This window comes from Vespa crabro, chromosome 17 (genome assembly GCF_910589235.1).
Source record: "Vespa crabro chromosome 17, iyVesCrab1.2, whole genome shotgun sequence".
Lineage (NCBI taxonomy): Eukaryota > Metazoa > Arthropoda > Insecta > Hymenoptera > Vespidae > Vespa > Vespa crabro.
The window spans coordinates 3,454,243-3,468,325 of record NC_060971.1 but is presented as its reverse complement, the minus strand read 5'-3'; the positions used below and the strand labels follow the sequence as shown (position 1 = coordinate 3,468,325).

Below are 14,083 nucleotides of genomic sequence, written 5' to 3'. Positions count from 1 at the left end.
ATGTTTTCGTTATTAAAGACAGATTTATTATACTTATTACAGACAGATTTTTTCGTTTAATCGTAAACTCTTTCTCATGGGAAATCACCTTATCGTTAAATATACGCTTGTAATTGAAATTGGCCTTGATCTTGGTCTTATTCTGGCCAATTCTTTTCGAAGATCAAATCGATTCGGAATTCAATTTCGTCAAAGTGGAAAGCTTCTTATTGAATGTTGAAATTCTATGAAAACATGAATATAAAAGAAGAAAGATGACAATGTCAGGAACGTATCAGGGAATGTTTATCTATCGGTATTCAACGATAATGACGCTTGAGTAAAATGATTTGTCCTTGGGCATTATTGTCGCTGAATGTTCGCTTTGGTGGACAACGGTAACATGCGTTAGTGGTGAACCATGGTAGAGCAGGTAAAAGCATAAAGAAAGAAAGAAAGAAAGAGAGAGAGAGGGGGAGGAGGAGAGAGAGAGGGAGGGGGAGAGAGAGATAGAGAGAGAGAGAGAGAGAGAGAGACAAAAAAGATATAGATAGAGAAAGAAAAAGAGGTGAGGGTGAGCTTAAATCGAGTAAAAGCATCGTGAAAGCACCGTGAACGTAAAAGGGTTTCTCTCACGTACAGAGTACGTGTACGTCGATACTGCCTGTCGAACAGTAAAATAATAATGGTGAGAACGAGGGGAGAGAGAAGAAAGAGACAGAAACACACACACATAGAGAGAGAGAGAGAGAGAGAGAGAGAGAGAGAGAGAAAACGTGAAAGGCATTTTCCGAGACACGTGCGTGTCCAGATGTCAACTGTTTTTCCAAAGAACGGAAGGAAACTAGAAATCTCGCGATACGTGCACGATTCCGCGACTCGTTCCTTTCATTCCGTCTGGCTCGATCTTTTTCTTCTTCTTTTTCCCTATTTTTTCTTTTTTCTCTTTTTTCTTTCTTTTTCTCTTCCCCATCCTTTTTCTTTTTTTTTTTCCCCCCTATCTTCGAACTCGTGCTTCATTGAAGGTATAACTAGTGTACTACGATCGAATCAAGCAGTTCCATCGGACTTTATAAATCGTATCGAATAGGTTTCTCGATCGATTGGAAACAAGATACATGGATAATTTTATAAAGTTCCTAGACATTTTATATTTATTGGTAAAATTATATTTTCATTATTTTAAGAGGTTACGTGTCAGAGAAAATCATACGAAAGTAATAAAAAAAATCGATTGGTTCTTCTTTTTTCTTTTTTCTTTTTTTTTCTTTTCTTTTTATTTTTTTTTTTTCTTTTTTTTTCTTTACATCCGTCGAACATTTGATTATTAAAAATCAACGTTAGAGGTCATCGACACGAGTAGCGATGTTTCACCAATTCTCCTTTACAATCTCCGTTAGAACGATGAAAGCATTAAAACGGGAACGAGACTGGATGGTAGCCAACTAGCTGGCGAATATCTCTGCGACAAAATCTATCACGATTTAAGCATCTCGCAATAACACGACACGAACCGGTGAATGAGTGAACGAACAATGCCACGCCATGCCACGCCATGCCACGATTCTAACCGTCGATAGTGATGAAAGAGAAACAAGAAAGAATAGAGAAGAATAAGAGAAGAGAAAATCATACTCTTATGCGAAATCTCGTGGAATAACGATGTAAAGAGGTAGGGGGTGGAGTGGTGGGCGGGGGGTGGAGAGAAAGATGCACGATAACCCTCTCTCGTGAAATCGTTACATCGAAGAGTTGACTTGAAAGTTTGGTTTTCCTTTTCCTCGTCCCCCTCCCCCTTCCCCCTCCTATTTCCCCCCATCACCCGATTTCAATCCCTTTTCCCATCCACAAAAGCTCCTTGAAATACATCCAACGATTTTATGCGACGCATCTGCCACGACGATTTTGACTTTACCGAAGCTCTTAAAGTATAAAAAAAGAAATGTTCGACGTTTAGTGGTAGACAAATTTTTTTCTCTTATCTTTTGTCACAGTGTTTACTCTTCTTTCTATCTTTCTTTTTTTTTTTTTTTTTTTTTTTTTTTTTCTTTATTTTTTGTTCTTTTGTTTTTCTTACTCTTTTCTTCCTTTTTCTTTCTCCCTTTTTTTTTCTTTCTTGTTTTTATTTTTATCGAAATAGTGACTTCGACAGTGACGAAAGTTTATGCAAACTTAATGTTTCAAGTATTTCTGGAAAAGTCTGGAAAAATACATCATGAAATAAAAGTTATATAAAGTCTAGTTGCATCAACTATCGATCGAAGATTATCTTTGGACAATATATTTTAATGGTTTTCAAAAATAAATGGTTATTGCAATTTATTGTTTGTTATTATAAAATCATATATTACGATAACAATAGATAAACAAATTATTTTTTATATATATATATATATATTTAATCATTTTTCTCAAAATTTGTTATCGTCGTAACAGGAATTATACATCATTTCGATTATCATGTAAAATCATTGAAAACTCTTTCATATTATTTTCTCTTTCATTTCAATGATAAAAAAATATAAGATTACATGTGTTACTTAAATATTAGTCGATAGATTGACTTAAACGAAAAAAAAAAAAATATATATATATATATATATATATATATAAGAAAAATAATAATTCCAATAGAATTAGAAAACAATTCCGTCAGCGAGCACAAAATCGTATACAGTCTTATTTAGCTATCTACGTATTCGTATGTTGTACGAGAGAAGTAACTATCTGTGGGAATAAACTCCTAATTCGTTTATCGTCCAAAAATCTACACTCACAAAACGAAACTTGCTTCCTCTTCCACTCTCTCGTCACATAGTACTTGTGCTTCGAATGTTCATTTTCTCTTTCCCTTTGTCTCTCTCTCTCTCTCTCTCTCTCTCTCTCTCTCTCTCTCTCTCTCTCTCTTCCTTTCTATTTCGATTTCGACCAGAGAGATGCGTAATAGCATTCGTAAAACGTCTCGATAGTTTTCGAGTATGGCTCTTTCGTGGATAATACGAAATTCTCTGAAACATAGTACCCTCGCTCCTTTTGCAGTAAACCTTTTTTTTACGATTTAATAATCGACATTGTTTTTGTTAAAAGGGGAAAAAAAAGAAAGAGATAAAAAAAAAAAAAACCAAAAAAGGAAGAAAGAAGAAAAGAAAAAGAAACGTTTCATCACCAAGAGTAGCCGTAATTTTCAAAATGGTAGAGATGAGAGACGACTTGGAATGGGGGTTTGAGAAAATCGTATTATTTATGAGCATGCGCGTATAAGATGTAATATAATCGTGTAATACCATTCGCCCGGATTATTCGTATTCTCGCGCCATGCCATGGTATCGTCGCGTCGCTGCTTATCGCCATAGCGTTGTTTGGCCCAACGTACCGTGCGGAACCACATTGAGGTAGAACGGAGGGGGATTTGCTTAAAACACTATGCTGGTTAAACCCTTTCGGACAGAGGGAAGCTTACGAAAGCAGACGGTTATGAGAACTAGCATGAAGTATTTCTACGTTCTACATCGAGTAATTATTTTCGTTTAATTTTATTCTCCCTTCAGGATCACTGAATGTACACTTTATTATCGATTGACTTTTTTTTCTTTTGAAAAAAAAAAAGAAAAGAAAAGAAAAGAAAAATGTACCTACTTCAAACCTTCGGCTACGGCTAAACTGATCGTGTATCGTCTTTATCAAATTGCCCTTATCGCGAAGTGCATGTTAAATGAAATTACCGTGATCTGACGTTTCGATATTTTCAACTATGCATTTAGCCGTATCTGCGTTATTATTACAAAGTAACATTGGTACTAGTTATAATGTCGTTATATTTTTCCTTTTACGAAATTGGAAACAATCATAATTTTCACATCTCTCAGGCAACATACTTATGCGACTTTCGAAAGCAAGAAAACGAACCGAAACCGCTATAATGGATCTTCGTTAAAAAAAAAAAAGAAAAAAAAAGAAAAAAGAAAGAAAAAGAAAAAGAAAATATCAAACAGAGGAAAATTCCTATAGTGGCGCTTCGTCATCCCAAAAAATGACTCAGCGAAAAAACCATTGTAGTGGCGTATAATAGCTAAAGGGTTAATCGAATAATCGAACTCGTTCTAAAATTTCTGGTTGAAAGCATGTTAAAAAAAAAAAAGAAAAAAAAAAAGGAAAAAAAGGAAAGAAAAAGCAGCAAAAAAAAAACGAAAGAAAGAAGAAAAGAGGAAAAGGAAAAACGAGAAAAATAAAAAAAGGAAAAAAGAAAAAGAAAAAAGACAAAAAGATGGAGAAAAAAATAAGAGCGTCGAGGATTTGAAAAATCTTTGGGATCGATGGCCCATACGTATTTGCTAAGTTAATCGTTTCTAAATAACGTTCTCAAGTATACGAAACTCACAGGTCGGTCTACCTAGCACACCCACACTTCGTTTCACGCTCGTGTCTTTCCTTCCGGAAAATCTATCGTCCTCCCCAACTACCCGATCGGGGCTAACGGGTTAAGTATACCATGCTCCGGGTGAAAGAGATAAAACCAATCGCATAGTACTGTACACACAAAAATTTATTGCCATGGATTATCTGGCCTGGGTCCAAATACAAACACATCTCTTGTTTCGACTGGCCACGAGACAAAAGAAGAATAAGAAGGAGAACGAGAAGAGGAAGAAGAGGAGGAAGAAAAAAGAGAAGAGGAAGAAAGAAAGAGGTTAGAAGAGGAAGGTAAGACAACAGGGACTACGCGTACGAGATAGGGATAAGAACGTTGTTGTGTTGTGACCGAGAAAAAGAGTGAAAAAGAAAGAAAAAGAGAGAGAGAGAGAGAGAGAAAGACTACTCATAGTTCCGTATCGAAAGATTTTCTTCTCCTTCCTTTTCCTTTTACATTCTCCGAAGCTCACGATTTCGAGGTTGCGCGTTTGAATCTCGCGAAAGCAGAGGATTTCAACGGAAAGACGTGCATCGCTCTTTATTGTCGGATAGACCATTTGAACAACAGCCAACATGGGAAGCCGAGACCTTACCCTCCTATCCACCTCTTACGCTTCACCGCGTTATATCCGTCTCTTTTTCTCCGACCTATCGTGTTCCTGGCCCTCTTCCTCATCCTCATCCTCATCCTCATACTCCTCCTCTCATTCTACCCCTTTCTCCGTCTCCTCCTTTCTCCTTTCTTTCCACGTACCATCCCATAGCACCGTTTCCACGAGAATGTCGTCGCGACTGTAATAGATTTATACCGCTCGCTGCTTTCGTGAAAGAAAAGGGGAAATGCAGAGGACCGATCCGTTTTGCTCGGAGGGAAGAATGGAAGTGGGTGGGATGACCGGACAGGATGTTCGGATGTTTGGAAAGACCTTACGAGATCGTATTCGCCAAAGGAATTCCGTGATACTTGGGGTAGAGGGGTGAAGGGATAGGAAGGGAAAGAGGGAAAAGAGATAGAGTAGGGATGATGTTGCATAAGACATAAGCGTAAGTATGCACGCTTGCCAACGAACGTTTTAGTATCTTCTAACATTATTTGTAGTTAAATCGTTTTATTCTAAGACATTCAGTATTAAATGTTCTATAAAGTCTTTGAAATACTTTGTAAGTGACAATGCGATTTACGAACGGGGAAAAATTGATTGATGCATATTTATTTAAATAATCCATGATTTTTAATACTTTTCTTTAAACTATTATATAGACGTTTACTATTTGTCTTTGTAAGTTTCCTCATTGCAGTAACTTATTGCATCGCTCGTATCGATTATTTTCTTGGAATGTTAACTGTGGATTACAAAAGGGAAAAGTCAAAGGAATCCGTTTGATCCCTTGTATAAAGCAACTGTTTTAGTTTTGTTTTGTTGCCACGTTATGATGGCGATCGATGTGACTGCCACCGAATAAGATAACATGTCGAAATCGATGACTCTGTGACACGCGTCGATGTGGAAGGAATTGTATAAATTCTCTTCGTTTACCTACCTATCGACTTTTTGTTTTTTTTTTCTCTTTTTTTTTTTTTTTTTTTTTTTATTCTTTTTTCTTCCTTTGTTTCAGATTAATCGTCGGCAGATATATTTGCTCGTTCTTTTTTTTTTTTTTTTTTTTTTTTTTTTTTTTATATGAATTAAATGTTTTATAAAATGAAAATACAAATACAAATATTCGTAAAGCAAAATCGTATGTGACACTTGAATACGTTTATTATTAATTTTCTTCTTGTGTTTTTCTTCTTTTTTTTTCCTTTCTTTTTTTTTTTTTTCTTATTTCTTTTTTCTTTTAAATATAATATAATCTCTATTCGTATAACAGTTGAAATATGATTTAAAATAAAAATATATCGTTCATCTTATAAGGATAGAACGATTCAATTGTACCTTTGGGAGTCTTAAGTCATAATAAAAGCAATATATCAATAGCTAGGAAATATCGATCGTCGAATAAATTCTTCTTTCTCAAGAGGGAAACCTGTTGAGGAATGGAATGATGTAAGGAATCTCGAAGAAAGAGAGTTTCGCTTTAACACGAATAATTCGACGAATACTCTCGTATGTTAGTATGAAGTGGGAGAGAGGGTGGAGGGAGGGGAGGAGCGGGAAAATAGAATATCCTTTGAAAAATTTTATGCAATAAATCTCCGAATCGCTAGACAAGCTATTGTCGTAGTCACGTTTTGTTGAAGCATACCAAATGTCTGAGAAAGGATTCCCGTAGAGAGATCTGATGCATCGATGTTAATTTCTAGAATGTCCCGTTAACACCTATTCGTTCTAAATGCGTCATGTAATAATGTGGAGACACTTCTTGAAGTATTGGAGCGTACGGGGACATGGAACGCAATTTCCTCCCACCTCTATGCGCTACTCACCCTCTTACATCACCATCTAAGACAGAGAAGGAACGAGAGAGACAGAGACTCAGAGACAGAGAGAGAGAGAGAGAGAGAGAGAGAGAGAGAGAGAGAGATTCATAATGAATACGGCTGCCACAGTTACATAGCTATGTCACGTGTTACAGAGGAAACTTTGAACGCTTGTCATTGCGAAACAGTAGTCACACATGTCGTGCTGCATTGCCCTCTTCCCTCTCCTATTCTAATCCCTTCATCATCTTTCAAGTCATCGTTGTTCTTATTATGATCCCATTATCTTCGTGTAATATAGGAAAATCACATCTTCGCCATATTAATGAATATTCAGTTTGTATAATTTTAATGAAAATTTCGTTGCTATTCGAAATTGAGGTTCGAAATTATGGTTTTGATTAAGAAATGAAATTATATATATATATATATATATATATATATATATATATATATGTTGAAATATTTTCGCGCAAATAAAGCAAATGAAAGTTAAAAACGACCAACTGTTTTCTAAGAGACGCGGATATACTTACTCGTTGCTTCGCTTTAAACTTCCCAAGGTATCTTTCTTGTTTCAACGAGAGACGACATTAGCACTTGACGCCCTCGCTTTCGACAGCATCAAGATTTTCCTTTAGCGGAAACTTGAGGGTAGGCGAGGGTAAAAGGTACTCGACTCGAGAAAAGTGGCGATGATACTTGCGCTTTTCGCGTAACCGGCTCCTTCAACGAATTATTTGAATTCATTCACTTTCTCTCTCTCTCTCTCTCTCTCTCTCTCTCTTTCTCTCTTCCACTACTTATTTAATATTTTAATAGTTTCATTATTTGCTTATTCATAATTAATTTGTTGCCTGTCGCGTTAAGAAAGTTACATTGTCTATTAAACCCTTCCCGTTTGATTTATTCGTAAAATGATTTACTGTTGAATCATATCTCTTGCAACAGCTGATATTCACTGAGAAGTAGAAAATATCGTGTTATGAATATACCGTTATCTATTTTATCTATAATTTGCATTATTTAGGAGATCTTTTTAAAAATTCCGTTAAAAATGTAAAAATATATTTTATTATCTTCATATAGAATCATGAAAAAAATATATGCTCTTAGGAACGACTTTATGGATTTTAAGTTTTTTATTAACTAAAATAGTCTCTTATATCTTGAATCTTCAAACGAGAATTATATGTGCGAGTCTCTTTTTGAAAGGAAGAAAACGAGAGAGATAAAACTTTCTTGAGATTAATGAGCTTTGATTTCGATGTACCTAATGTAATTTTCATTTTAATATCAATTAGCTAAATTATATCTTTAGCTCGTAATATTCTTTCCATTCTATTCATTTGTCTTAATAAACTTCTCTCTCTCTCTCTCTCTTTTTCTCTTTCTATCTCTTATTACCTTCTCTTTTTTTTCCTCTCTTTTTGATCTGTACGAGAACTATTAACTGTTGTTTATCGAATGAAAGCAAAGAAAGACGAGAGATAGTATATTTATCGACAGACACACCCCCTCCTGAAATTTTCTTTACGATGACTTTCGTATACTAGAACTGAATTCACGGGCCCTAGTAAGTATGTATTTCGTGTTGAAATAACAATGGACGAAGAAATACGAGACGAAATGGCATCCGCTTCCGGCACTAACGAAACAAAAATCGAGAATCCTATTCCCCTTTTCTTCATCATCATCATCTTCAATCGTGTCACGCGTGTGCTATCACTCTACCATATAGTATGATACTTACTTACTATTATTTCGTAAAAAGGGCGTGTCCATTCTTATTCGTTTGTTAGATAAAAAAAAAAAAAGACGCAGACGTCGTTTACATCGATCCCCCTTATATCAAAGGTCAGTGAAATGAGTTTGTTGGAGTTTGAGTTGATGGATAGACAAAATGGAAAAACTTTGAGAATGTCGTTAACTCCTTTCATGTCTTGTTCTTCAAATATAACGGGTGTTCTTTGCGAAAGACACTTTACAAATTGTGCAAGTGGCGTTGCATGGAAACGCACTAGAGCTTGAGAAAAGAGAGAGAAAGAGAGAGAGAGAGAGAGAGAGAAAGAGAGAGAGAGAGAGAGAAGCAGGAAGGATGCGAGATGCAGCTTGGTTGCGGCCGTGTCGGCAATCTGATCGCGCGCAAAACAACGCTTGCAGCTGACGTTTTACACTTTGCGGTCGGCCGATGCACACCGAATAGGAGCCTCCGAGCGATAGCCCTTCCGTCGCGTCGTTCTCGTCCTTCCGCTTCGTGGGTTACGTTCACGTTCTCGCTTTCAACCTTTCACCAGCAAAGATCCTTGCTTCGTCATCATTTGTCATTAATACATTGTCTCACATATACGTATATAAAAGATATATTTGTTTTAATGATACATTTATTATATGATACATTAAATGCTTCAATATTTACATTTGAAATATCTTTAAATATATAAGAATTTTTAGTTGAATACATTTCAACGAAACTTGAACGTAGTATCACGAAATTATTTATTATTTCACATTAATATATTATTTTTTTTTTTTTTTTTTTTTTTTTTTTTTTTTTTTTTTATTTTAAAAATCAATAAAGAAAAACTAACTAAATATTATACGAATGAAAATTAAATACTACGATTAATTTCTGGAATAATCGCAAATACCATTGGAATAGCTTTATGTATTATAATTTTTTTTAATTTTCCCTCCATATTTCTTATCCTCTTTTGAGTAATATTTTATCCATTATATACTTCGTTAAAAATCTAATTTACAGAAAGGATTGAGTAAATATTTCAGGCGAATTTGTGCTTTAAAAAATTATAAATAACTACTAACGTAAGACGTATAGAAAGATTTCAAATGAAAGCACCAACATAGTCAATCTAGCTAGCAAGAAAAAGAGATAGAAAGAGAGAAAGAGAGAGAGAGAGAGAGAGAGAGAGAGAGAAATAGAGAGAGAGAGAGAGAGAGAGAGAGAGAGAAGAAGGCAAACCGATCTTCAATCGGACGCGTGGCTGGATCGATATTAATTAGCGAGCCAATTTAACTTCAACGATTGCTCGATTTCACAGAATTCTCTGCCTAGGTGTGTACATTGATAATAATTTCGTCGAATGAGTTGGTTTCAATGCTCACGCTCTCTCAGAGCGTTGCAAAAAGTTCATAAACTTCATTTCCTCTTTGCTTGTTGACATCAAAACGATTTATAGAAAAGCAAATGAGAGACTTACTCGAAGAAACGAGTAAGTTTCGTTAGATTAACTTTCCTAACGTATTGCGTTATGATGATGCAGAAAAATGAAAAATCTAATGGTCTACTTAAATCAATATTAAAAAGCACATTTCACTTGTATATTTTAATAAATTATCGATTTAACATCGTTAGGATAAAGGAATCAATTCTTCTTTTCTTTTTTTCTTTTCGAACAAGGAATAAATATTTTCATTTGAATTGATATAAATAATTGTCGGATTATGAAAGGGAAATTATGCGTCTAGACATACGTTCGGATCAATTGCTTTAAAATGTTAATAAAGCATCGATCGTTTCGAGTTCGGTACCACCATGAACTTTTGTATATATATATATATATATGTATACGTAAGTATTCTACCAACATATATACCTATTACATTCGAAAAAGAGCTTTCTGCAAATGGTCGATAAAATGACGATGGCCCGGCTTCCGTGGTTTAAAAAAAGGAAGGAAGCTCATAAAATCAAGGAGCGCAGATAAGCTTTCATGAAATTTGAATTCGTCGTTAAGCGTCGTTTCACCTACTCCGTCGGTGGTAAATATCGTGGCTTTGAAAGCTATTTACTCAGCGCATTATTGCGTTAAGTTTTCATAAAGGCGAAAGCACACTTTGTGCAAATGACTCCGGAGATTTAGTGGATTTCAGTCAAATTAACGCCGAGATTTTATAACCAAAGAGATGATGTTAGAGTATGGCCATTTTCATTTTCAATTCTTTTTCTTTTTTTTTTTTTCTTTCATCTTTTTTTATACATAATTCTTTTATTTCCTCTTGTATACACTATAGATTATAGCATATAGAGTGAACATAAATATCAACTCAACAAACTTCGTCCGATCTTACTTTCTCTCTCTCTCTCTCTTTCTTCTTCTTTTTCTTTTTCTTTTTCTTTTTCTTTTAAATCATCCTGCCAGATGATTCTTCGTTCGAAATAAAATGAAGATTTAGCGAATGAAAGAAAGAAAAAGAGAGAGAGAGAGAGAGAGATAATTGTAGCCATTCATCATCAAGATTTCGCTTTACATGAGACAAAATAAAGGGATAGGCTGGAGTAAGTCTGGGCTGCGAATGGTTTTGGAAGCGTTAGTTGGTATCAACTTCTAACGCTGAATTTTCGACAATGTTGAAGAGGGTAGCCACAGTACCGATTTTACAAGCCCGAAGAGAAAGTGTTAAGGATTCAGAATGTTTCGCTTCGAAGGAGGAAAGGTCCGAGCATCGTACAAGTTATAAGGTTTCATCTGTACAGACACGCGTCTCTCCATTTGCATAACATAGGAGCATCGCATAATGGAAATTACTCAGAGTTGTATAACATTGCGTGCCTTGCAACATGTGTTAAATATATCTACCAACCTATCTAACTACCTACCTATCTACCGTAAAACTAGAAAGAGAAAGAGAAAGGTATTTCTCTCATTCGCGTGCCCGCGAATAATTAGCAGTAGGACCTGTGCATGAGACAACGTTAGAAGCTACCTTTGACTACTTCGTCATGCGATAGACATCCCACGTTTCCCTGGCTTCCACCTTTCCCACACTTTTTATGCTTCCTTTAACAGGAGCTACGGAGCTTTAAGAGACCTCCACGAGTCTTCCTGGTACAATCTTTTTGTCATACAAATGACGAAGTTAGTACTTACGATGCTTATGAATTTACAAGCACTCTGTTCTTTCTCTGATTTTATCAGATTTAGTTGATTATCAATGCTAAAAGGGCGTTAAGAAAGAATGAGAGAAATAGAGAGAGAGACAAAGACAGAAATTCGAAAGTCATTAAAACGAAAGCTTGTAACTTTCTCCTACCTACCTTACCTCAGCCCCGCCCCGCCCCGCTCTCTACCCCCCTTCTATCCCTTCCCTATCTCTTAGGACTAATCTCAGCCAACCTATTCTATGTTTTCTTAGAACCTCGGGCGTTTGTACGACACTATCTAGTTACACTGAGCATTTCCCAAGTTTCGTTGCTACGGACACTTTGCAACTACGCTCGAAATAGAAACCGAAGCTCGGGAAGTTTGTCCGGACAGTGATTTTACACTTTGAAAAGCTTTCAATGAAAGGCTCTCGATGAAAAGCTCTCTCTCTATCTCTCTCTCTCTCTGTCTCTTTCTTTTTCTCTTTCTCTCTCTCTTCCTCTCTCTCTTTATCGTGATATAGAACAAATTATGTCAAATAGACGAACACGCGGAATAAAAAAAAATAAAATGATTATCAGTCCATCGAAAGGAGTGAGGTATTCGAAAGAGGAATAACGAAAGAAAGATAGAGAATGAGATTGAGAAAGAGAGAGAGAGAGAGAGAGAGAGAGAGATGTCGAAAAGCAATATTTTCTAAATTTCGTTCATCTCGACAGCTTCTCTATCGAAGTCACTCGCCGGTGGCTTGTCTAGCAACGGCCAGTGATTCTCTCGAGGGAACATCCTCCCAGGAGAAATCGCAGGCAATCCCGAAGATTGACGGAGCATCTAACGACGGAAACCTGAATTTTTCTTCTGCCAGCACTTCGAGGATAACGAGGATAGTGTGGCGACTACGTCTATACGAAGATCTAAGATTAAAGATCATTGCAGTTGAGAAATATTACTGTTTTAATGACAAGAAATATATCCATCGTGGATTTATCTTTTTAATATCTCGAACGTTCGTGTTCATGAAAATTTTTCTATACCATTCGTCGTATCGCGAAAATAAAATTCTTCCTGAGGGACCTTTCCTTTTCTTTTTTTTTTTTCTTTCTTTCTTTCTTTCTTTCTTTCTTTCTTTCTTTTTTTTCTCTTTAATTTCAACACAGTAAACACCTAATATGTAAATTATTGATCGCGCTTATGATTTACGCGGGATTTAGTTAATTGTAAAACACGACTGGCATATAGGAACTTTCTACTAAAGAAAAAAGGGCATTGCTGGAAGGTTTAAGGGGAAGGGAAACTTAAAAGTTCTTGACGTTTCTCAAATTGTTCGCAAAATTATGTACGGCAAGACGATTAGGAATTGTACAGGAATTTAACAAGAATTTCACAAGAATCTCACTGAAGAGAATTTATGTATAGGTATTACGTATAGCGTTAAACAATTTACTCGAGTCGAAAATATGAACGACGTTACCTCAGAAATCGATCGAGTTATATAGTTTGTCTCTTTTTTTTTTTTTCTTCTTTTTTCTTTCCTTAAATTACTCCTTCAAAATATCCACTTACCTTCCGAAGAATGAATAAGAAGAATGGCACAGATAAAAAGGATGAACTGCAATACGTTCCAAGCACCAAAAATGGAAGTCATTATTGTCATAGTTGTCGTTTGTCCAAAAAAGAAAAATCCGAGATAACGTCTTCTTAATCACGTAACCACGTACAAGTAGTATAAAATCTACGCGAACCGGAGTCCAGATGCAGACTGACTCATAGTACGGAGTCCTGCAGGAGCAACACCGCACGCATGCGTCCTGTTCGCTCTCCACGTGCCACTCTCTTTCCTATCATTTACAGAGAGAGAGTCACGACGGGAACTTGAGATTTTTCTGCCTGTCCTCCGTGATATCGATCAACTTTGAGATATGACAATTATTTCACGAATCATTTTACAATTCCAAAGTGATTAAATATATAATATTTGTTCATAACGATACGGTAAGAACAAAACGGATGTTGAAAGGTAGATAAAAAAAAAAAAAAAAGAAAAATAAAGAATATATTAAACTGCGTCACACTTTAATGCACAGACAACGAAGTAATATCGATATATCGATAACGCTGACAATTTTCGATGACGCGCGTGCGCCATGGTGCGTACGCCATGGTGCGTGCACCATGAATAAACGTGACACGTGATGAAATGCGTCACGACACCAGGAGGAACTGAAACCAAAATGGTATAGGTGTATCGATCAATTCAAAATTCCAATTCGCGGTCGAAACGAGTTTTATAATATTATCGGTTAAAACGATGATTCGATAAATATCTTACGCGAGTGCTTATTTACGAATGATTAAATATTACGCAAAGTTTTTGTTATCAAAATGA

General features: G+C 35.8%; 1 protein-coding gene across 1 annotated transcript in view; it reads right to left on the bottom strand.

The window, feature by feature from the left end:
* LOC124430051 (lachesin) overlaps window positions 1-13,528 on the bottom strand; it is a 138,332-nt gene extending 124,804 nt beyond the window's left edge. The window contains exon 1 of the mRNA XM_046976070.1: window positions 13,261-13,528. Coding sequence (XP_046832026.1) covers window positions 13,261-13,351 — 91 coding nt within the window. The 5' untranslated portion in view covers window positions 13,352-13,528. The remainder of the gene's footprint in view (window positions 1-13,260) is intronic.
* Window positions 13,529-14,083: the final 555 nt, after the last annotated feature.